We start from the raw sequence: 21,965 nt of genomic DNA, 5'->3' as shown, positions 1-21,965 counted from the left end.
AATTCAACGGAATTTAATTCTGACTAGATGTGTTTATGATTGTAGTGTTAGTGGGCAAAGAAAAGATACAAAATTTAACTGATTGTCGCAGCTTAACAGCTAAAAGAGGCCTGTATCATTTACTACCTCCTTAAGGGTGCAATCCTAAGTAGATAGGCGGCCGCCTTCGACCTCGGAGGCGACCACCTATCCAAAGCAAGGCAGGAGAGGCACGGGGGGATCATTCCCTCCGTGCCTCTCCAGCCTTGCTCTTTTTCTCTACACAGCTGTTTTTGGCTGCCTAGCGGCAGGGGGCGGGGTGACCAGGAGAAGAAGCTGCCGTACAACACACTGGATGTGTTGTACACGCAGCTCCTCTCTCCCCTCCCCGGAATGCCCCCCCAGCCCTGCCCCTTTTCAGTCGCTCTGCACTTGTCTTCCAAGTGTGGAGGATGGGGCTTCTCTGTGCTGCCTCAGAGGCAGCGCAGACACGGGGAGAGGTCAGATTTCCAGGAACCGACCTCGGAGCACGGGCTCCAAGGTCAGTTCCCAGAATAGAACATATCCTGTGACCTTCTAGACAGTGTCTACTGGCCATAGGATTGCTCTCTCAGACTCTGGTAGCCAACCAGCTACATGTGGCAACCTACAAGGATCTTGTGTAACTTCTTGGGTTTACTGCCTCCCTGTGAGTGCAAAAAATGGGGGAGGGCTATTGAGCACCTGCATGCCAGGATCCGTAACTGGGGAGCTGTGTTCGGCTTGGCGCATGACACATTTTGCAGCCCTGAGCTAAAGCATAAATTGCAGATTAAGACTTTGCCCTAAGTTATTGGTAGGGACAGACAACAAGTCACACTCCTCCATGTTACAAAAACAAACAAGCCACCAGCTAGTTTGATCCTACTTGTGCCAAGACTGGTGAAAAAGAAACGTCAAGGTGTTTTCTCTATTAGTCTGTATCCAAACCTGGCCAGACCATTTGAAACGTGGCTATTCAGAAAAGAGACACGGTCAGTGGGGAATGGTGGCTCCGATGTCAGTGGGGCAGTGAATCCAGTCTGGGTTTCGGTCAAAGCCAGAAGCACCTTGGAGAGCTCCTCTAGAGTCTTGACCGGTTCTGACTAAAATCTGGAGTGGATTCACTGCCCCACTGACATTGGAGCCACCAGCCCCCACTGGACATGGCTGTGTTCCTTTAGTGGTGCAGCTAGGGCTGGAACTAGGGAGGTCCCGTCCAGGGGCCCCACAAATGACCACCCTGAGAGCGGCGGCATCAGCACCTAGACCAGCACGGGCATGGATTGTGGATGCATGCAGGACACTGCAGCATTCTTTCTTCTTATTTGTAAAAAGGGATGGACAACTGGGCAGGTATGTGGCTATGGATGCTCATCTTACTTTTAGTTCTAAACGATACTGTCATTTCCGATCACAAAATGGTACTTATTCCCCCCACAAAAAAACCTGGGCAGCATTGGGCTAGCAGAAGCCCTAGCCAACATAGCCAACAGCGAGGGAAGATGCGAGTTGCTGCTTTCGGAACACTCGAAAGGATGTTTTTGTAATATCATGTCAATAATTATGTATGTAACTGGTTGATGTAACAGAAGCCAGAGAGCAGATTGATTTATCTCAAGGAGCACCTCCACCAGACAGGCCGCTCAACAAGATCAGCCTCGGATGGCCTTCTCTCCGTCCCATCAGCCAGGACAGCTAGGCTGGTGAGGACGAGGGAGAGGGCCTTCTCTGTGGTGGCCCCCACTCTGTGGAACTCCCTCCCTTGGGAACTCCACCATGCCCCCTCTTTAATGAGCTTCTACCATGCACTGCAAACCTGGTTATTCAGGCAGGCATTTGGGGTGGGTTAGGGTAATTTTAGACATATGATGTTTTTAATGTAGAATTGTATTGTTTTAAACTGTTTTTATTGTTGTACATTGCCCAGAGTGGCTGGGTGACCAGCCAGATGGGCGATTAATAACTTTAATAAATAAATAAGTAAAACAAAAATTTAAAAACAAGACTGTAGTTAGTTGATACTAGAGCGCCAGATGTCCTTTGAAAGAATTACTGTGGCACGCCTGCATTCCAGACTTACAGCACCATCCCAGACATGTCTACTCGAATGCAAGTGGGACTTACTCCCAGGGAAGTGTGCATAGAATTCCAGTCTTGGCCTGCAAGCCTTACCTGGGAGTAAGCCCCATGAACCCAGTGGGGCTTACTTCTGACTCTGAGTAAACATGTGAAAGGATCATGCCATACACCTCTGTAATGGAGATGTGCCCCCAGTCTTTCTTTGCAGTATCTGCCCCTTGAAGAGCTCTTGGCTGTTGGCTCTACAACAATTGGCAGGTGACCTTGTTTAGCTCCAGCCTTGAAAAGCTTCCCTTGCTAATGTCTGCATATCAAACACCTTTCCTTAAAGGAAGAGGAGCAGGCCTGGCTGTTTTGTTAGTGTTCTGGCCTGATGATTTAAAGGTAAGAGAACCAAGGCGAAGAGGGAAATACTGAACTGCAGTTTCCCAGGGCAAAGTCTGACCAGCTTTTCCACCAGCTTGGGGCTCTTTGCCCTTATTACTTTTGTTTTCAGCAGAGAAGTGTGTCAGGAAAATAAATGTATTCCCTCATTTTCGAAGCAAGTCGCTTCCCACTTCAGGTGTATACTTTGGAGGAAGGTAAACATGCTATTAAAGGCCGCGGTGGCTTAGTGGTTAAGACGCTGAACTGCAGACCGGAAGGTCGGCAGGACAGCAGTTCGAGACCCGAGTGCTGCGTGACGGAGTGAGCTCCCGTCTTCAGTCCCAGCTCCTGCCAACCTAGCAGTTCGAAAGCAAGAAATTGCAAGTAGATAAATAGGTACCGCTTCGGCGGGAAAGGTGACAGCGTTCCGTGCACCTCGGTGTTCAGTCATGCCGGCCACATGACCACGGAAGCGTCTTCGGACAGCGCTGGCTCTTTGGCTTAGAAACGGGGATGAGCACCGCACCCTAGAGTCGGACACGACTGGTTGGGGACACTTTTACCTTTTTAAACATGCTATTGGTCTCCATCAGCACCCAGGAGATGAAAGAGTTCAATTTACATGGGGCCCACTGAATATCTGTCAGGATCGGTGATCAACAAGTTGCAGAAGATAAAAAACGTGAAGGTTTTCACAACATGGAGCTAAGCATGATCACCCATTGTGGCAGATCAAAGGGCCTTATCAAGGGACAGCTACAGGGCCTGGTGGCAGTCTCCAGCGGCGCTGCTCCTTAGGCATGACGGAGCTGTGCCTGTATGTCCTCTAGGCATATGATATGAACCCCTGATGCGGCTGTCCCTAAGACCAGATTGGCCTAATGGTGAACTATCTACTTGGTACAGCCTATCCTAGCTAATTTTGGTTTTTTCCACATCTCCACCTGCTCGGGCCGGATGATGGCAATTCCACCCTGAGACAGGCTCATCCCAAAATAGGGCGTAAACACCCAGTTGTTGTTGCTGCCACAGCCTCCGCCTCCTCCTCCTCCAAGGACACTGAATTTGCAAAACACTCTTATGAGTGAAGGAAAGCAACGAGCAAACAAAACCTCTCTTCTTGTCCTTGGATTCTTGGTTCGTGGAATTCCTGAGCACTAGACTAGCTAGGTGTATCAGCAGTGCACCCACAAGAGATGATGCATCCTGCCCAAAAAAACCTCTTAGCACCCTGGCTTTCATTCTGAAAACACACACACACACACACACACACACACACAGGAAGTTTCTGGTCCTCATGGTCTAGACCTCATGATTGCAGAGAAACAGCTGTAAGTGTGGTGAGAAGAATGGAAATGGTTTCAAAGCAAAGAGAGGTAAAAAGGGGTCTGCCTTCATCAGCTTCTCAGTCAATTTCCAAAATTGTTAAAGCTGCAGGCTCAAGTTCACCTATTGTGGATGAGTTGCGCTTTAACATCCTTTTACAGTCCAATCCTAGACAGACTTATTTCTGAGTAAACGCCACTGTCTTCAGTGGGGCTTAACTAAGAGTAGGTATCCGTGGGTTTATAGCCTAATTATCCCACCATACTCACAATCCAAGTGGGTTTCAAGATGTGTGAAAGGGTGATTCCCACCCCACAACAACAGGGGATCAAACAGCAGCAGTAAAAATGTATTCCTTAGTTTTTTCTTTTGTCCATCCTTTTTGGCTGATGCTAGTATTTTTTCCAGCATTAAACATTGTGCAGATGGACTTGAGTGATAGCAGTTATTCTGGATTAAACTAGGTGGAGTGCAGAAGTGTCATCTTGTATATCTAGACAGCATGATTTTGTGTTGTCTTTTTCTCTCCATTTTGTAATAGCAATTCCAGAATAAGGATCTTGCAGAGTTCAACATTTTGTTTGTGCTTGTGAATGCTCTGTTGCATTTTATTTATGATACACAAACTCAAGCCATTATGCAAAACAGAATCACAGGAATGATGTAAAGGGCATGTAATTACAAGATTCAAATGCGACGGAGTGGCCTTGAGGCCAGAGCTCAACTCTAATCCAGTTCTGCCACCTGGTTTCCCTCTGAGCATTCTGTGGCTTTAGTGGCTGTGCAATATGCAGGCGATATCCAACAGGTGCAGCTTTCTGTAGCGATGCCTTTGATTGTGTTGGGGAAAGGTCTGCCTGTTGAATGTTTACCTGCCATGTAGATGACAAAGCAGGTCTGCTAGGGAAGCAGCTACCTTAATTCTGACTAACTTCTCTTTGTCTTCTTCCAGTCTTCTGTCTGCAGTGCAACACTTGCCATGGGGAGTATGATTGTGTTGGAGAGAACGTGACCTGTGAAGAGCCTTCAGCCAGCTGCACAACATCTATCAGAAAGGCTTATGTCTGTAAGTATCATTTGCCCCAACGGGGACAGGCAGTTCCTTTTTCTTTTAAAGGACCACTGGTTATCGATAAAACACAAAATACTGGCAGCTGTGTTCATCTATTAGAAGAAGAAAAACATCTAGGCAAGAACAATATCCTCATTCCTTTATTGGGACTGAGTAAAAATCACCAACCAATGAGCTAGCTTCCAGGTTTCACAGAATTCTTCCTCCTATCAGGCATTCTGATAAACAAACGAAAAAAGAAAAACATGTGGGAGGGGGGCAGACAAGAGAGAAGGGGATGTTGCTGTTTGAGGGTTTAGTAGAGGTTCTCTGAAGCAACCTGATCTACGGCTGACAGGTGCCAGGGGAAATCCCACAAGCATCACCATGCTTTCTGGGCAAAGGAGAGGAAAGGACTCACTGAGTGACTGAAAACTAACTAAGCTATTCTGCAACTGAGAGAATGTCTGCCCATTATTCTGGGAGCTAAAGTGTGTGAGTGAGTGTGTGTGTGGCTCCTTCTAATAGCTAACTCTGCTGGTGAGTGCCAACAGGATTGTAGGCGAAAAGGGTCACCGCTAGTTATCAACATGCTCAGGAGAACACCGAGGTTTGCAAAAGTACCCCCCCCAAAAAAAAAACACTTGGGGGAAAAATTAAAAGGATAACCTCCCATCCCCATCCCAAATCAATCTGATGAGGGCCCGTGCTTTATAGCATGGGATGTAGAGTGACAGTTGAAAAGAAAAAAGGAACATGGGGTGGGAGGTGGAAGAGTGGAATGTCACGCTTGGTGGGAATGGCTGGCTGGGAATGGTTGGCTGGAATTCCTTTTAGCAGGGAAGGCATGCTGCAACATTCTGTTGCGACTATCTATCTATCTATATATCTATCTCTATCATCTATCTATCTAGATAGGTATATTAAGCACCTCTTAAGGTTTATTAAACATGAGCATCTCTCCATTTGCCCCCAAAGGGGCTGCATCTTTCAAGCACTCCAGACGAATACACAAAAACACTGATAATTTTAAAATAAAAAACCTAAGGCAGAAATAGAGAGAGAGAGAAATCATTTCTACCTGGTGACAGCAGAAAAGGCCAGCGGAAGGGAAAGGCAAAAAGGAGGGGGATGCACTATTTCCCCTGTTTTCTCTTCCACTCGTGTAACAGGGAGTTGGTGGTCTGTGCCAATCCTATTCGATTCTCTGTGACATCCCTAACAGATGGTGTAAGAATTAGGTGCACCTCCAGTTTTTGGGAACCCTGGACTCAGGTATCAGCACAGTTTGCGAAACGTTGCACGGATGAAAATCTATTTCTGCTTCTTTTCTCTTTCCAGCTTTCCTGGAATTCCAGTCGGTGAGGAAGGGCTGTGCCCGGCAGCTGTACCCACTGGAATCGGTTTCCTTGAGCTCACACCTCATGACTCTTTCGTATCAGGCACGTTACTGTGCCGAGGATGGTTGTAATAACGAGACCTATTTTGGTGAGTCCGGGTCGCTGGCAGACGAAGTGAAATTTGATTTGGATTTGGCACGGCGTGTTCTTCTTCTCTGGCAAAACGTTGGAGGAAGGAAGGCATGCCCTCTTTCAGTCAAAGCCAGCTGTTGTTTAAGCCAGCTATTGAAAGCTATATGAGCTAATCTCCTTAACAAAGGGAGGGTACTGATCAAGTTTGCCAGGACAATTTACAAGTCCCTGGCTCTCTGACTAGATATATATCAGACAACCTACACTAATAGAAAACCCCATTCATGGAAATCATAGAGTCAGGAATCACTGAGTTGGAGGGTTCCCCGAGAGGTCATCTAATCCAACCCCTGAGCCACAAAAGTATGATTGTGCAACATCAGAAGTGGGCAACTTCAGGAAGGCCAGGGGGCATTTTTGCCCTTCCCCACAGGCCATACTTCCCACCCCACGCCCTGGGGCTGGAAAAAATAATAATGGTCATTCGGAGAAACTATGGAGCTCCAAAAAGGTCAAGATGAGCTTGTTAGCAAGCTCATTTTGACCTTTTTAGTGCGTCATAGTAGCTACAGTGGGGTCAGAATGACTACTCGAGACACCTAAAAAAAAAAGAAGGTGCTCACCTCTGTGCTAAATTAATTTCAATAATATAAAGTTTGGTAGCTTATAACTTTATTATTTGCCCATTCAATACATAGATGTAAAAATCTGCCAGGTGGTATTCGGCGTGTCCTGACCGCCAGGGTCCCTACAGACTGTCAATATGGTGCAATTCTCTCTCTGTGTGTGTGTGTGTCTCTCTCTGCTTTCCTTTGCCAGCTCATGTGTCCTCCCTTCCCAGCGCACCGCACACTGACCCTCTTTTGTCTCCACCCAGTCTCCCATCCAGCCCCTGCCAATCACATGCGCTGCCATACCTGTGCTACCCAGGGGCCCTGGTGCCCTGAACCTTCTCGCACTCAGATCAGCTGTGTTGGAGATCAGGACCAGTGCTTGGATCTTGACATCACTGGAAAACTGGGTAAGTTGAGAGGGCAAGCAGCATGGGGCCTGGGGGAGAGGAGGAAGGGGGGGATGTATGCTGGAGAAAGGGGGTTGAGTAGCAGGGCTTAGTGTCGGGGGAGGAGACGCAACGGGGAGGAATCGGTCGCAAAACAGACTCAGACTGGGGTGCCCTGGTGAGTAGGGCTGACTTTTGCAAACATTTCATTTCAGTGCCTCCTGAAACAATCCCCCCACACACATTTTGTCCATTGTTCAAGGGGTTGCTCAAAAGGGCACCACTGATTTCACTGTGCTGCAGGGGTTAGGAGCGTGTCCAAGGTCCAATGCTGCCTGGCTTGTGGCGTTGCGCTGCCTGACACCACCATGATGCCATGCAGCAAGACAGGGTGCATCCTCGTCGCCAACGCAGTGTAGCCACTCCGGCAGCAGGGGCATTCTTCACGTGGTCCAGTGCGATCGGCCACGGGGTGCCTTGGCATCCTTACATGATAGGGTGACGTGGCTTGTTTTGAGGACCCTTGGGCAAGGCACCCTCAGTGGGCCTGCTCACTGAGGGAGGCCACCTCCTCACCACCATTCTCACCAGCTGTTATCACTCCTCCTCCTCCTCTTTCTCATCATTGCTACCACTTGCTGGCCCATGCTGGAGTGTGGTCCCTTGGCCTCCCCTTGACGCTGGCCCTGCAGCCTGCATAGATCAAACCCTATGACATGGCTTAGGGCTTCATCACACAAGGCTAAAAATCCTGAAATTTACTAGGGCTCCTGCTTCTGAAATCTTTGTGGGATTAGATGGGGTCCTTTCCACATGGCTTTAAAAAACACACGCTAAACTTCTCAATGAGAGCTATATGTTTCATTGCAAAGCCACTAGGTGGCACTGTTTTATTTGCAATAAAAGCGACTTTATATTTATGCTCTCATTTATATCCACTCCATGGTGGGAGGAGGGGAAATCCCAGACTTTCGTTGTCATGGAAAACCACACAGTAGAGCTCACAAAGAGCTGGGAGGTTCCCTGAGGAGGGCTGCGCCGTGTACAGGACCCACAACCCCCCCACCCCGACCCAATATTCAGCATTCTTTGCGCGCTAAGCTTGCTCAGTCCTTAGAGGGGTGTTTTTCCTGATTTCTCAGGGGGGGGGGTGTTACTTCTGCAAATCTTGGAATTTCCCCAAGCCCCTTGCTACTTCCATCTTGTGCTGGAGAGGTGTGAGCGAGTAACTTCTGTGAGTAAGCAATCTCCATAGCAGGAGAAAAGCCCGGTGTGAAGGAGCCCTTAGAGGACAAAGATCAAACCCTGAGACGTGGAGTAGAGGACAAAGTCAGCAAGGGAGGGGGGGAGGGAGGGGGCAGGGTATTGTCATGTCATGTGTGGGTGCACCCCCACTTTATCATCTCTGCTGTCTACAGGTCAGTATTCTAATCTGAAGATGAAGGGCTGCACTAACTTGCACCGCTGCGAGGACACCTTGAGCTTCTACTCTGGCAGCCAGACCATCCACGCCAGCTGCTGTGATACCCCCCTCTGCAACAGCTTCACCCCAGGTAACCACCAAGCTCTGTAACAAGGCAATGCGTAGGATCTCACTATCCATTTCAGTTTGTTTTGCGGGTCCCCCTCCCTACCGTGGTAAGCACGTCTCAGTCCGTATTTCATTCCTCCGAACAGCCAAGGGCGGAGGCGGGAGACTTCTACAAACGGGCAATCTCCGCCCTGTCTCTCTTGTGTTCTTGTAGGCCATTGTCCGCATCCTGTCCCTTTGGGATCAAAGCAGTCAGGACGTTAACTGCATGAAAGCAATTGATGTGAATTTTTTGTTGTTGCACCAGCCAGGGCGGAAGCTGGAGGAGCCCTGGGACTGTGGGGCAGGGGGAGCTTAACTCTTTCTCGCCCTGTCACAGTCCCAGCATAAATTGCCTCTCCAAAGCTGCTGCTTGCATTTCAAGGGAAGCCTCCGCTGGTGATTTTGTTTGTTTGTTTTTCCCTGATGCTGGGAAAAGAAAGATCCAGAAAATTCTTGAGCTGGTGGTCTTATGCTGTTTGGGGACAGGTTATGTCCTTCTCTTTCCCTTTCTCATGCAATCTCATGTCTCTCTAACATGCTAACTGCCCTTTGCTAGCAAACTGTATTCTATGGCTGTCAGCGGATCCTAATAAATTGGGTATTATGCTATGTACTGCCGATACTTGGGGGGGGTGTGTGTATGCACACACACACACACACACACACACACAGATTAACACAGGGTTTTTTTTTTAAACTCTCCTCAGGGGCATGGCTATGGGAGCTATCTTGATAAGTGCCTGCACTTCAAAATTTACCGCTACACTATTGATCACACGACCTGCCCTGGCCTATTGCTGTTCAAGCAGCTGCTTGGTTGGTTATTTCGGAATTCTGTAGGGATATCAGAGAATTCCACCATAGACTCCAGTGAGGCCGGATTCTTTAGAATCCGCCCCCCCTGGAATCCGTGGCGGAACGGCCCCCCACCCCACCCCGCGGAATCCCTCCAGGACAGAGCGTACCTGGCAGCGGATGCAGCTCTGGCGGCGGTGGCGGATGCAGCAGCGGATGCGGCGGCGGCAGCTCCGGCTGGTCTCCCAGCCACTGCCGCGCTGCTGCGGCCACAAATGGCGGCCGTCGTACCGGCTGCCATTTGCACGGCTTACGTAAATAAATACTTACGTAGCCTATCATGGCAAAAGGCAGCTACGCAAATGGCGTAGCGGCCACCATTTGCGGCTGCAGCAGCCCGGCAGCAGCCGGAATTCCGGCTGCAGCTGGCCCTGGCCGGCAGCTCCGCAGAGTCGCCGCGGAGCGGAGCCATCCGGGGAGGATTCCGGGGGGAGGGATGGAGCGCCTCCCCCCCACCGCCGATGCCCCAGAACGGACGGGTGCATAGGATTCATACATGCTTAGAATATCTTTTCCTTGGCTAGAGTTTGGGAGTGCCCAGGCTGAAACACCCTCTCAAATACCATCAGAAACCTATCAAGGGGTTGATTCCTGAAACCAAGGGGAGCCCTTTCCCTTTTTCATTTCTCCTAGGGATGGCGGAGAATTTCTCCCTGAAACTTCAGGAGGCCAAGCGCCAACGTGTTCAGCCCCCCGAACAAGTTTCGGGGAGAAATCCTCCGAACCCCCCCACCCCCCGCATCCCCCCCGGGACGGGACTTACCTTCGCCGAATGTCCCTCCCGGCGGCGGGTCCGGCCGGCGGTTCGGCGGGTGTTCGAGCAGGGCAGGAGCGGCAGCCGGTCTTTCGACCAGCTGCCGCCGCCGCCATTGCAATAAAAGAAAAAACAAAAAAAAAGCCCCCTGATAGGCTACGTGACGATTAACATAGCCTATCACGGCTAGATCTGCAAAGTCAGCCATGATAGGCTACGTCAATCGTCACGTAGCCTATCACGGGTGACTTAAAAAAAAACAAAAAACCGCGTACGCTAATGGCGGCCCCCATAGGGAGCCGCCATTCCCGTTCCTTATTTGGTCGCCGTAGTCTACGTAAAGATTTACGTAGACTACAGCGACCAAATAAGGAATGCGAATGGCGGCTCCCTATGGGGGCCGCCATTAGCGTACGCGATTTTTTTTTTTTTAAGTCAGCCGTGATAGGCTACGTGACGATTAACGTAGCCTATCACGGCTGACTTTGCAGATCTAGCCGTGATAGGCTACGTTAATCGTCACGTAGCCTATCAGGGGGCTTTTTTTTTTTTTTAAACTTTCGCGTTTGTGGCCGGGCGAGGCGGGAAGCCTCCTCCCCGGCCTGAATTTCGGCTGGGGCGAGGCAGGAAGCCTCCCCCCCAGCCTGAATTTCGGCCGGGGCGAGGCAGGAAGCCTCCCCCCCCTGGCCTGAACTTCGCGGGGGGAGCAGCGAAGCGCCTCCCCCCCACCGTGAACATCCTTCGAGGACAGGTAAGGGACTTTCGTCCACCCCTAATTTCTCCTACCAGTGTTCTGGTAAGAGAGAGCAGCCACACTCTAACAAGAGGACATGGCTTTAGGGCTTACACGAAGTCTGGGCCAAATATTCTGCCCGTCTCAAGGCTGTTTCTCCCACCTTTCAGATCTCCACTTGCAAAGCCAGGCAACCAATGGGCTGGAGTGCTACAGCTGTGTGGATGAGGATGGCTCTGCGGCCAGCTGCTCCAGCAAAACCATGTCCAAGTTGCAATGCACGGGCATCCATAACATGTGCTTGGAGGGAATTGGCAACAGCCGCAAAGGTGAGTGTTGGGTTTCAATACTCCCTCTGTACCAGGGTGGGAAACGTTTTTCCTGCCAAGCTCTGCATGACACCACTCAAAACCTGTCAGGTTCTGCATTCTGACAGTGGGTGGAGCCAGAGACAACAGGGGGTGGGACAGGGGGTGTTGCAAAATGGATGGAGTTTGCAAAGGGTGCCAAAGTCTGCACGAAACTAGGCCGAGGCCTGCAGGTGAGCCTGCAGGTTCTGCACCTTCGCTCTACATCAGGGGTGTCAAACCTCTTTCAGCTCTCGGGGGCTGCATTCCAGTGGTGGGTAGGGATGTCGGAGAATTTCTCCACGAATCTCCGGGAGGCCGAATGCCAACGCATTCGGCCCCCCGAAATTGGTGGAGAAACGGTCCGCCACCCCCCCGCCACCCCCCCCGGGATGGGACTTACCTTTGGCGAATGGGCGGCGACTCCCGGTGGCAGTTCGGCGGTGGCAGCCAGTCTTCCGACCGGCTGCCGCTGCCGCCATTTCCAAGTAAAAAAGAAAACAAAACAACAAACGTGATAGGCTACGTAAATGTTTGCATAGCCTATCACGGCTGACTTTGGGGAGGGGGAAGCACGTACGCAAATGGCGGCGCCCATGCACGCCACCATTTGCATACGCGCTTTTTTTCCCCCCCAAAGTCAGCCGTGATAGGCTACATAAACATTTACGTAGCCTATCATGGCTGACTGCAGGGATGCAAACGGCGGCGGCGGCTACGGCCGCTGCCATTTGCGTCCCGGCCGGCCAGGAGGATTCGCGGCTGGAGGGACGGGGCGCCTCCCCCCCGGCCAGAATTTCGGCCGGAGGGACGGGGCGCCTCCCCCCGGCCAGAATTTCGGTGGGGAGGGATGGGGCACCTCCCCCCCGCCCAGAATTTCGGGACCAGGTAAGGGACTTTCGTCCATCCCTAGGGTGGGTGGGACCAAAGGCAAAAGGGGGCAGGACCAAAATATCAAAAATACCAGTATATTTTAGCTTAGAGCTCTTATAGCTATTAAAGATGAGGAGGGTGTCAGAAAAAAAGAGGGGGCACCCCAAATTCAGCACCACAAACATGGCTGAATACACCGGGATTCAATCCCAGGCTTTGAAGAGCTAAGCATTAAATGCCATGGACCTGGGTGGATGAATCTGTCCATTTTGCTTTCTTCCACATCAAAATTTTAAAATCTCGAGTTCTTTTGGTCCTGAATATGGAGAAACGTGTGCATTTTTGTAAGCTGAAAAAAATGAACTTGTCAAAATGCTCATTCATTCCTAGGGATGTCAGAGAATTCTGCCACAGATCTCGGTGAGGCTGAATGCCAGTGCATTCGGCCCCCCAAAATCTGTGGCGGAACGAAGCCGTCCGCCCCCCACCCCACAAAAGGTGCGTGAAACGGAGCACTTACCTGCTGCCATCTGCACTGACTTGCGAATGGCAGCCGCATCTGCGGCCGCCATTCGCTTCCTCATTATATCCGTGATAGGCTATGTAAATCATTACGTAACCTATCACGGCTAATGCAGGGACGCCATTTGCGGAGGCCATGATAGGCTATGTAAGTATTTACGTAGCCTATCACGGCAAAAACGAAACAAAACAGCGGACGCAAATGGTGGCGGCTCTGGCGGCCGCCATTTGCGTTCCCTTTTTTTTTGCCGTTTTAGCCTATGTAAATATTTACATAGGCTATTACGGTGGGGGGGGGGAAAGGGAACGCAAATGGCGCCCACTACGCTATTTGCGTTCCCCTATTTTTCGCCGTAATAGCCTACGTAAATATTTATGTAGGATAAAACAATGAAAAATAGGGAACGCAAATGGCGGCCGCCGTAGCCGCCGCCATTTGCGTCCACTGTTGTTTTGGTTTTTGGGGGGAGTTAGCCGTGATAGGCTACGTAAATACTTACAGAGCCTATCACAGCTGCAAGGATGCAAATGGCGGCCACAGCAGCCCGGCCGCGGCTGGTCGCCGCATCCGCCCCAGGTAAGTTCCATCCCGGGGGGATTCCGCGGGGGGGGGCGGGGGGCAGGAGGCCGTTCTGCCACGGATTCTGGGGGGCCGGAATTCTCTGCCATCCCTACTTGGAAGCTAGAGAGTTCATAGGATGGGGCTTCACTCCACCTCCTGGAAAGCTCAAGTTCAAACTTACACTGGCCTGTAATCCCAGGAGCCTTGTGAGGGAACAATCAACTCTTTTTGGCTCTTCACACAACACACTTGTTTTGAACTGTGCATTGTTTGTTGAACCGTGGGTTAGTATGCTGGCTGAACGCAGCCAGGGCAGCTTGCTCAGCGTGACATATTTTCTTGAACAAGCCACCTTGAGAACCCATGGTTTGTTGTTGTTCAGTGTGGTTAACAAGCCACACTGCATGGTTAACAAGCCACCCTGGCTGTGTTCAGACAACACGACAACCCATCCTGAGGAAAACATGCTGTATTCAGACAACATGCTAACCACATTTTTTCAGCAAAAAACCCATGGTTCAAATCAAGCCATACTCAACCACTGAGTGTGGGTTAGCATGTTGTGTGAACAGCTGCTTTGACTAACAGCCTCTCTTTTGTTTGTCTTTTCTCTGTCCGCAGCTGGTAAGGATTTGGGCATAGTGTCCTTTAAAGGCTGTGCCTCTCCAGCCATGTGCCAAAGCTCTCTCCTAGCCTTGGTGCAAGAGCTGGACAATGCCGACATCATGTGTTGCCAAGGGAACCTCTGCAACGACCGTATTGTGGATGGTGTGGTGACGGCACCCAGAGTCCCTGCTGATAGTGCTGATACTTCTGAGGCACCGGAGTGTGCCATGACCACCCCATCGGGCCTCACGCCAGAACCTGACTGTGTCTACACAGATGAGGTGGAAGACGACAGTGTGGTGGTTATACATGTCCCTGCGGGGGGAGCCGCGTCTCCTGGGAGCCACATGGATAAGGAGACGGCCTACACGGCTACCGAGAAGGAAGGAAGTGAGAATTTAGCCACTGAGGGCTACGCTGTGTCACCTCACGATGGCCACTCGGTTACAGGTGAACACACGGTCAATGAGAATGTCTTTGAAAGTTCTTCTGAGGGCAACGCTGCTTCCCCCACAGGTGCACCAGACTTTGACCGCATTGCAGCAGGTGGTTCCTCAACAACCACGAACCTGGATGGGAGCAATTCAGGAGTTGGTGTCAACTCTTCTGGCAACCACGGCAATGTTGTTGTGCTGGTCCCGATCATTGTCCCCAAGAAGAACAACACTGCTGCTGCCACCACTTCCTCCTCCTCCTCCTCCTCCTCCTCCTCCTCCTCCTCCTCCTCAGAAACGAGTACTAGGGAAGAGATCTTGGCAGCTTCCAAAGATGATAATGAGTTGGAGGATGAAGAATGCGTGGCGGAAGAGGGGGACGTCAGCACCGGGGAGCACTTCATGGCTGCTAAAGAGGGCTACCATGAAGGTTCTGTCTCCACCAACCCTACTGATAGCAGTCAGAATGTTGGTGTCTTCACTGCAGAGGAACATGGGTCCACTCGCTCTCCTGCCACTGGTGCCACAGGAAACACCAACATGGTCCACGGCCATACTGTCCACACTCACAGTACAGGAGATGACAGCGTCTTCATTGATGGAAGCACCACAAGTCGCATCCCAAGTCCTGGACACTCCGTGATGGGCAGCCACGAAGCCACCGCTGGTGAGAGCTTCGTGGTTGGCGGAAGCAGTCCCCAGCCAGCCCAGCCCAGCAGTGGCTTATCTGATGATGTGGCCGGCCCCAATCGTCCTGTCCCTTATGTTACGTCCAAGGACCATGAGTCTTTCATCACTGAAGGCAAGCCTGAGACGGGTGCCGCTGGCATCACCAGCCGCCCTTCTGGGCCAGTTCCTGCTCCTGGAGCAGCGGCTGGCCCCTCCCGTCCCAAGAACAAGATTCCGTGCAGACGGCCGGGGTCTCCAGGCCGACCAGGCGTGAACCTGTTGTCCTCACCCGAAGGGGGCAACCAGTCCACCGAAGAGCGTGCCACTAGGAACGCCACGACCCGGTTGCTCAGCGACACGAAGAATTTGGAACACAACACAGGAGGAAAAGTCAACCTTGACAGCGGGGCCTTTGGCCTCGTTGCCAACCTGGGTCTCTTCTCTCTCACGCTCCTGTTGGCCGCTCTGTTACACTGAACCCACAGAGGCGGCTGGGGCGCGTCGGTATGTTTTAGGACCCAGGAGCCCAGATTTCCACCCCTGCTCTTGATCTAGCCCCACTCCCTTTCGCAAAGGAACTGCTGAACCCATGCGGAGGTTCCCCTATCCAAAGAATTTGTTGAAGTAGTAGCGTGAGGCTTGTAATAGAGATGCCAGAGTAAATTTGGGATCCTCGGGGTTTGTATGTGCCAGAGAGTGAACCTAAATGAGGGAGGGAGTGTTATCTTGCCCCCTTCTGGTAGGGAAAGGGATCCCTCCATGTGTTTACTAAGCACTACACTGCTCTTAGCTGAAGGGAACGTCTTCTTATAATTCAACCTGAGCTAGGAACGCCTCCCTTATGACTTTCAAGAGGTGGTACCCTCGATTAGCATGCAGCCAGTCATGTATAGATTAAATATAACTGATAGGATGCACACACTAGGACAGTTAACCCTTCGCATACTGGTATATCATTTTTTGGTAATGCCGCTAGTCCTTTGCATGGGTAGAGGAACACACGTTGCATAGTGTTGTGACCTTTGCCCAGCTGCAGCAAAAGATTAATGCACGAATGGGGGAACTGCAAGCATACATTGACAGGTGCTATATTTATTGCTACATCTGCACCAGGATATCTCTTTTCACAATTATATATAATATATATCCCAAATACAAGGAATGAAGTGCTGGATCAAAAACTCCCAGAAAGTACATATGCTTAGTGCTTCTCCAAGCCCAGAAAGGAAACCCTGGTCTCCAGTAGTCATCTGGACATCGTGGAGGTTAAAAACAAAATGGAGCCATTTGGAGCAGAGAGAAACACTCTCCAAAATACTGGGCACACGCTGGGATTGAAGTAAAAAGCAACAAATGTACAAATCCAAAATGTGACAAATATCCTGAGGACCCCCTTCTTTTGTATATAAGCCAGGGAACTGAGGTGTTCACTTGGGATTCTCCTTGAGCTAAATGCTGACCGAACCCAGACTTGGTGCCAGAACTTCTATTACCCCATAGTCCTTCTCCCCAACTGATGTGGAAGCTAAACATTACTGCCGCGCACCATCCCTTGGTTCTCTCTCTTAGCTCTCTCCCTCCTGACACCGTCTTGAGTTAGACTGAAAGCTTTGAGGGGGCTTTCGCTGTGAAAGGTGGCATAAGAGGCCTGAAATAAATAAATATAAATTAAGATTCTTGGGGCAAATTCCCCCCCCCCTTTTGGCTTTATATGTCTCTGTAAAGCAGCCTTCCCCCAATCTCGTGCCCTCCAGGTGTGTTGGACTATAACCTCTATGATCCCCAGCCAGCATGGCCATGTTGGCTGTGGATGATGGGACATCATCATCATGTGGATGATGGGATGTGGATGAAGTCCAACACATCAGGAGGGTGCCAGGTACACAGCTGACGCTACTGAAACCATAATAGCAAAAGGTTGCACTGTGGAGTGGTTCCTGTTCAGGATTTCAGCCTCTCCATTTTATTCTCTCTCCCCACTCCCATTTTCTGTCTCTTCTCAACACCCACTCACCGCCCATACTCTGACCCAATATTCAGCATTATTTGCCCACTAAGCTTGCTCAGTCCTTAGAGGGGTGTTTTTCCTGATTTGGGGGGGGGGGGTTCTTCTGCAAATCTTCGAACTTCCCCAAGCCCGCTGCTACTTCCATCTTGTGCTTGAGAGGTGATGTTTTTGCTACGGAAGCAATGGGCCTGCCTGTCTCCTGGATTACTACATGATCACCATCTGAGAAATGTGAGTTCCCACGTGGAACATGTAACATTTTGCTTCCTTTGGAAAATCTTGCTGTGTGATTCAGAACAGGTTTTTCTACCTTCCATTTCACATCCATTCTACCCACCCACCACTCTCCACCTGATTCAGGGTTGATTTTATTGCCATGTATGGAGTTGATCTCGTCTCTGTGTTTTGTCTCTTCCCCCATCCTTCTGTTTCCTGATTCTTTGTGGCACCCCCTATATGCTGTGCAAAAGGGGGGGGGATCAATAAAGATATATTCTTGTTGGTAATCTCCTGTCTTTATCAATTAATCAATTTATTACAGTCATAGACGAGCATGATTTTTGATTTTTGGAAGTCTGGTTCCATTTCCAGCTAAGAAGGGACTATAGCTCAGTGGTAGAGCATATGTTTTGCATGTGAAAGGCCTCAGGGTTCAATCCCTGTCATCTCCAGTTAAAAGAATTGGGCAGCAGTAATTAAAAGGAAATACCGTTGCCAGAGACACTGCCAATCAGAGTAGACAATAATACTGGCTAGTCTGACTTCATATAAAGCTGCTTCCTATGTTCCTAGGAAACACTCTGAAATTTCCTAGGTCACGTTCCCGTGGATGGGGATTTCAGCTTAACAAATCGTCAGCTTCTTTCTCTGTTATTTTTACCGAGGCCAGGTTCACACTCATGCATCCATCATTTGATGGCTGGCTTCAAACGCATGAGCGAATGGGCCACTGGAGATCTAACCTCACAGCTAGAACTTTCATAATCAGTCCCGGCTCCAGCTTTTTGAGAGCCCTTGGGCAAGACACCTTCCATGGGTCCCCTCCCTCAATGAGTCTACCTTCTCACCGTCATTGTCGCCAGCTGCTGTAGTCCCTCGTCCTTTTTCTCATCATGGGTACCGCTTGCTTGCTTGACAAGCAAAGTTGGCAGTGGCATCTACTTCTCACCATTGTCTGGGCCAGAGCAAGACGCAGGTGAACAAGCAGGTTGCAGTGGTGAGGATGGGGAGCAACTCCACTGTGGTGCTTGTCTGTGGCCCCTGCTGGAGTGTGGGCCCTCGGCGGGTGCCCAACCATGCCTACCCTTGATGCTGGCCCTGTTCACAGTACCCAATGTCACCAGAGACTAAGGATGTATGAATCCCTTACCTTGTGTACATAGGGGGGGGGGTCCGCTGGAGGGGGGGAAGCGATCCGTTCCTTCCCCCGAAATCCTCGCTGGCCAGCTCTGCTCCGTGTTGACTCCGCGTAGCCTCCGGCCGGCTCCATTCCACCAGCGATACAGCTGCCATTGCTATCCGTACCGCTGCTGGGTGGAAACAGGAAGTGAACTGCCCACTACACCATTTGCGTCCCTGCTTTTTCACGCGATAGGCTATGCAACTATCTACGCAACTTCAAACGTGTAGCCTATCGCGAGAAAATACAGGGACGCAAATGGCGTTGTGGAATGTGGATGCCATTTCCGTCTGGATCACTTCCCAAACGGAGCTGCCAGGAGGGAGGATTCGGTCTGCATGGGTCCAGGAGGTGGAGGTGAGTACATCTGTTCCTCCACAGACTCTGGGGGGCCGAATTCAATGGAATTCAATTCAGCCTCATTTTAGTCCATGGCGGATTCTGCGGACATCCCTACCAGAGACACAATCCTATTCAGTGGAGGCTGTCTACCTGAGTACCCTTCAGCTGTAATTCTTTAAGAGCATCTCTACACCAGCCTAAAATCCTGCATTTAAAATGGAGCTTTCTGCTTCTGTTTTAAGTACAGGATCACAATGGACTCCCTTTACACATGCTTCCTTTCCCCCTTCTCTGAGTGTTCCATATGTTTCATTGCTCTAGCTCCTCTTCTCATGGCTTTTCCTTTTTCACAGAGGGAACTCTAGCACAACACTAGTAGGGTAATTTGATAGTTCATTATCTCCAATCTTTTTCAAAACGGAAGAAAGCTCATTTAGTACGGGAGACGCCCTGGAGGTTCACAACGTCATCTAAATGGCCTGCAATCTCATTCTCAATAGCAGGATAAAAGCTGCATGTCAGGAAGCCCTAAATGTCAAACATCCAAGAGATTTATGTGTAGGTGTGAACCAGCCCCTGAGGGGAGAGGTAAAGAGAGGAAGCAGCAGGAGCATGGACTTCTTAAGAAGGAAGTACAAATTTCTACTCTTGCACTCTTTATTCGTGTGGACGCTACCTGAAGTTGGCTCCAATCCACCCCTTCCCATGGTGCTCCTGGAATGGCTTACAATCAATCAGCAAAAATGACAGGCCCTGCCTGCAAGCTTAGAATCTACAAAGACATGACACACAAGGAAAAAGGGATGGGGAAGGAAGAGGGGAGAAAATTAAGTAGACTGGTGGCAGCTGGGCTGGTGGAATGGCCCTGCTTCCTCTCTCACCACCTTTGTCTGCTCCTGTCTCCCTTGCTCCTTCTTTCCCACAGGGCAGTTTATGTCAGCCCTACGGGGGTGAGGGGATCCAACTGGAGCAGGCCATATGGTCAGCTTACTAACACACCCTGCTTTGGAAGCCAGTGTGGGACAAGCTGTTGTGCAGGAAGCGAAGACAACATGTTGCACTTCTACCACGTGCAGTAGGGGGTCGTCACTAGGGGGCATCAGCTGGAGACAGGCGCTCAAGTGATGCTCCTTTGTGTGGGGATGGGTGTTCCTCATACGCATGTCCCTATTTGCATCAGGAACATCTTGGATGATGTGCATGCTGTTTGTCAATTTTAGTTCTCCAGTATGTTACTCCTTGGTTTCCACAAAAAACTGTTGCCACAAAGTTACTCATGATAGTAAGATAAAAATAGAAACATATATTTAAAAAAAAAAATAAAGGACTTTGGGGTAAATGCATAATAATAGCATTGCCAAAAAGATGGGTTGAAGAACATCTTAGTCAGAGAATTGAGCTTCTGCATGTCTAGTGGAAAGTTCAGATTTGATTTCGAAACATCTTTGTCCTTGGCTGGTAACAGAAGATGCCAGGCAGACAGAAGGCAGGCCGCTTGAGCCAGAGCGGCCACGTATGAATCGCCAAAAAATATGCCAAAAGAGGGCACACATTTGCATAAAATTTACATATGCTAATGTATATGTATAGATGTAGAGTTAGAAATAATGACTGTAATTTAAATAGAAATACAGTATGTCTCACCACAGTGTGGAAGAGCGTGGCCCTAGTGACTTGTGTGCCTGGCTCAGTCTGCTGTCCAGGTGCTGTTGAGGGGCAACTTCAAGGCCCAGCTTTTCTTTCTGATGGTTCTTCATCTTTTAAACCAGCCCTTCAAACAGAGGACAGTCCTCTGGCAGCCCTTGAAATAGAGGACTGTTCTCCATAAAAGAGGACATGTGGCCACCCTAGGAGCTCCCAGGTCAGACCTAATTTGCACATAATGCCAATTCGTGAGTTGTTTAACCCACGAATTGGTGGGGCCCATGCCAGAGCCATGGGTTATCGTTATGTGTGAACTGGGCCTGTATCTCCTTTACCTCATAGGAACACATGAAGCTGCCTTATACTGACCTGGTTCAGATGATCATCACAGCCCACCATGGCTCGTTTAACCACCTCAAGCCACGCTTCCTGCAGGTGCCAAATTGCCTATTCCAATTGTCTATTCCAGTTCCAGCCATAGCTTGTTGTGTTTTCCAAGCCAGGCCAGCTGTGGTTGTTTGAGGGTTAAACAACCCTCAAATACCCATGGTCTTTTGTAGGGTTGTTTGAGAGTTGTTTAGTCCTCCAACAATCCCTGCCACCCAGGTTCAGATGACATAACAACCATGGCAACCCCCTGTCAAGGACTGAATATTCAAAATGGCCACCTGCACTCACCACAACCCACCGTGGCTTAAATAAGCCACGGTGGTCTGTGGGGATTGTGCAAACCAGTCCAGTGAGTGAGACCATCAGTCCATCTGTCCCAGTACTGTTGACACAGACTGGCAGAGGCTCTCCAGGGTTTCAGGCAGGATTCTTTCCTCACCCTACCTGGAGATGCTGGGGATTGAACCTGAAACCTTCTGCATGTATACTAGGTACTCTACCACTGGGCTATGTCACCCCACTGCCCAGCCTCTGCACCACCTGTCCCCAGTGTGGGTGTGGCACCATCTTGGCTGCCTCAGCACTTCATAAACTTACCCCACCCCTAAGACCAATCCCTGTCCACCAGCCCCTATAAAGCTCTAGTCCCAGAGCTTACCTCACAGTCTGAACAACTTGCCTCTGGCATGACAACACTGGCTCTCATCTCTGCTTACTGTCTTCTGCCTGGTTTTTCAGCTACACACTTGCCCTTGGCCCCTCTGATTGTTACTTGCTGCTGTAGAACTTGACCCCCGCCATTTTTGGATCAGGCAACAGCTTCTGGCCCACTTGTATTGACAGCCAGCTCCCTCCTGGGGCTCACTGGCTGGAGGCTGGCAGGTCCCCCCTAAACTCACAACACTGATAGAGCTAAATATGTACCACCTGTACACCCTGCCTTTCTCACTGCCGTGAAGC

General features: G+C 50.2%; 1 protein-coding gene across 1 annotated transcript in view; it reads left to right on the top strand.

Annotated features, from left to right (window-relative positions):
- Window positions 1–17,728, top strand: part of LOC146337740 (uncharacterized) — a 43,371-nt gene extending 25,643 nt beyond the window's left edge. The window contains exons 5-10 of the mRNA XM_084816305.1: window positions 4,724–4,837; window positions 6,164–6,310; window positions 7,172–7,315; window positions 8,713–8,847; window positions 11,380–11,538; window positions 14,135–17,728. Of these exons, the coding sequence (XP_084672431.1) occupies window positions 4,724–4,837; window positions 6,164–6,310; window positions 7,172–7,315; window positions 8,713–8,847; window positions 11,380–11,538; window positions 14,135–15,699 (2,264 nt within the window). The 3' untranslated portion in view covers window positions 15,700–17,728. The remainder of the gene's footprint in view (window positions 1–4,723; window positions 4,838–6,163; window positions 6,311–7,171; window positions 7,316–8,712; window positions 8,848–11,379; window positions 11,539–14,134) is intronic.
- Window positions 17,729–21,965: the final 4,237 nt, after the last annotated feature.

This window comes from Heloderma suspectum, chromosome 10 (genome assembly GCF_057233095.1).
Source record: "Heloderma suspectum isolate Gila_16-S chromosome 10, 16-S_ref, whole genome shotgun sequence".
Lineage (NCBI taxonomy): Eukaryota > Metazoa > Chordata > Lepidosauria > Squamata > Helodermatidae > Heloderma > Heloderma suspectum.
Note: the sequence above shows the minus strand (reverse complement) of the source record. Positions and strands in the feature narration are given on the sequence as shown.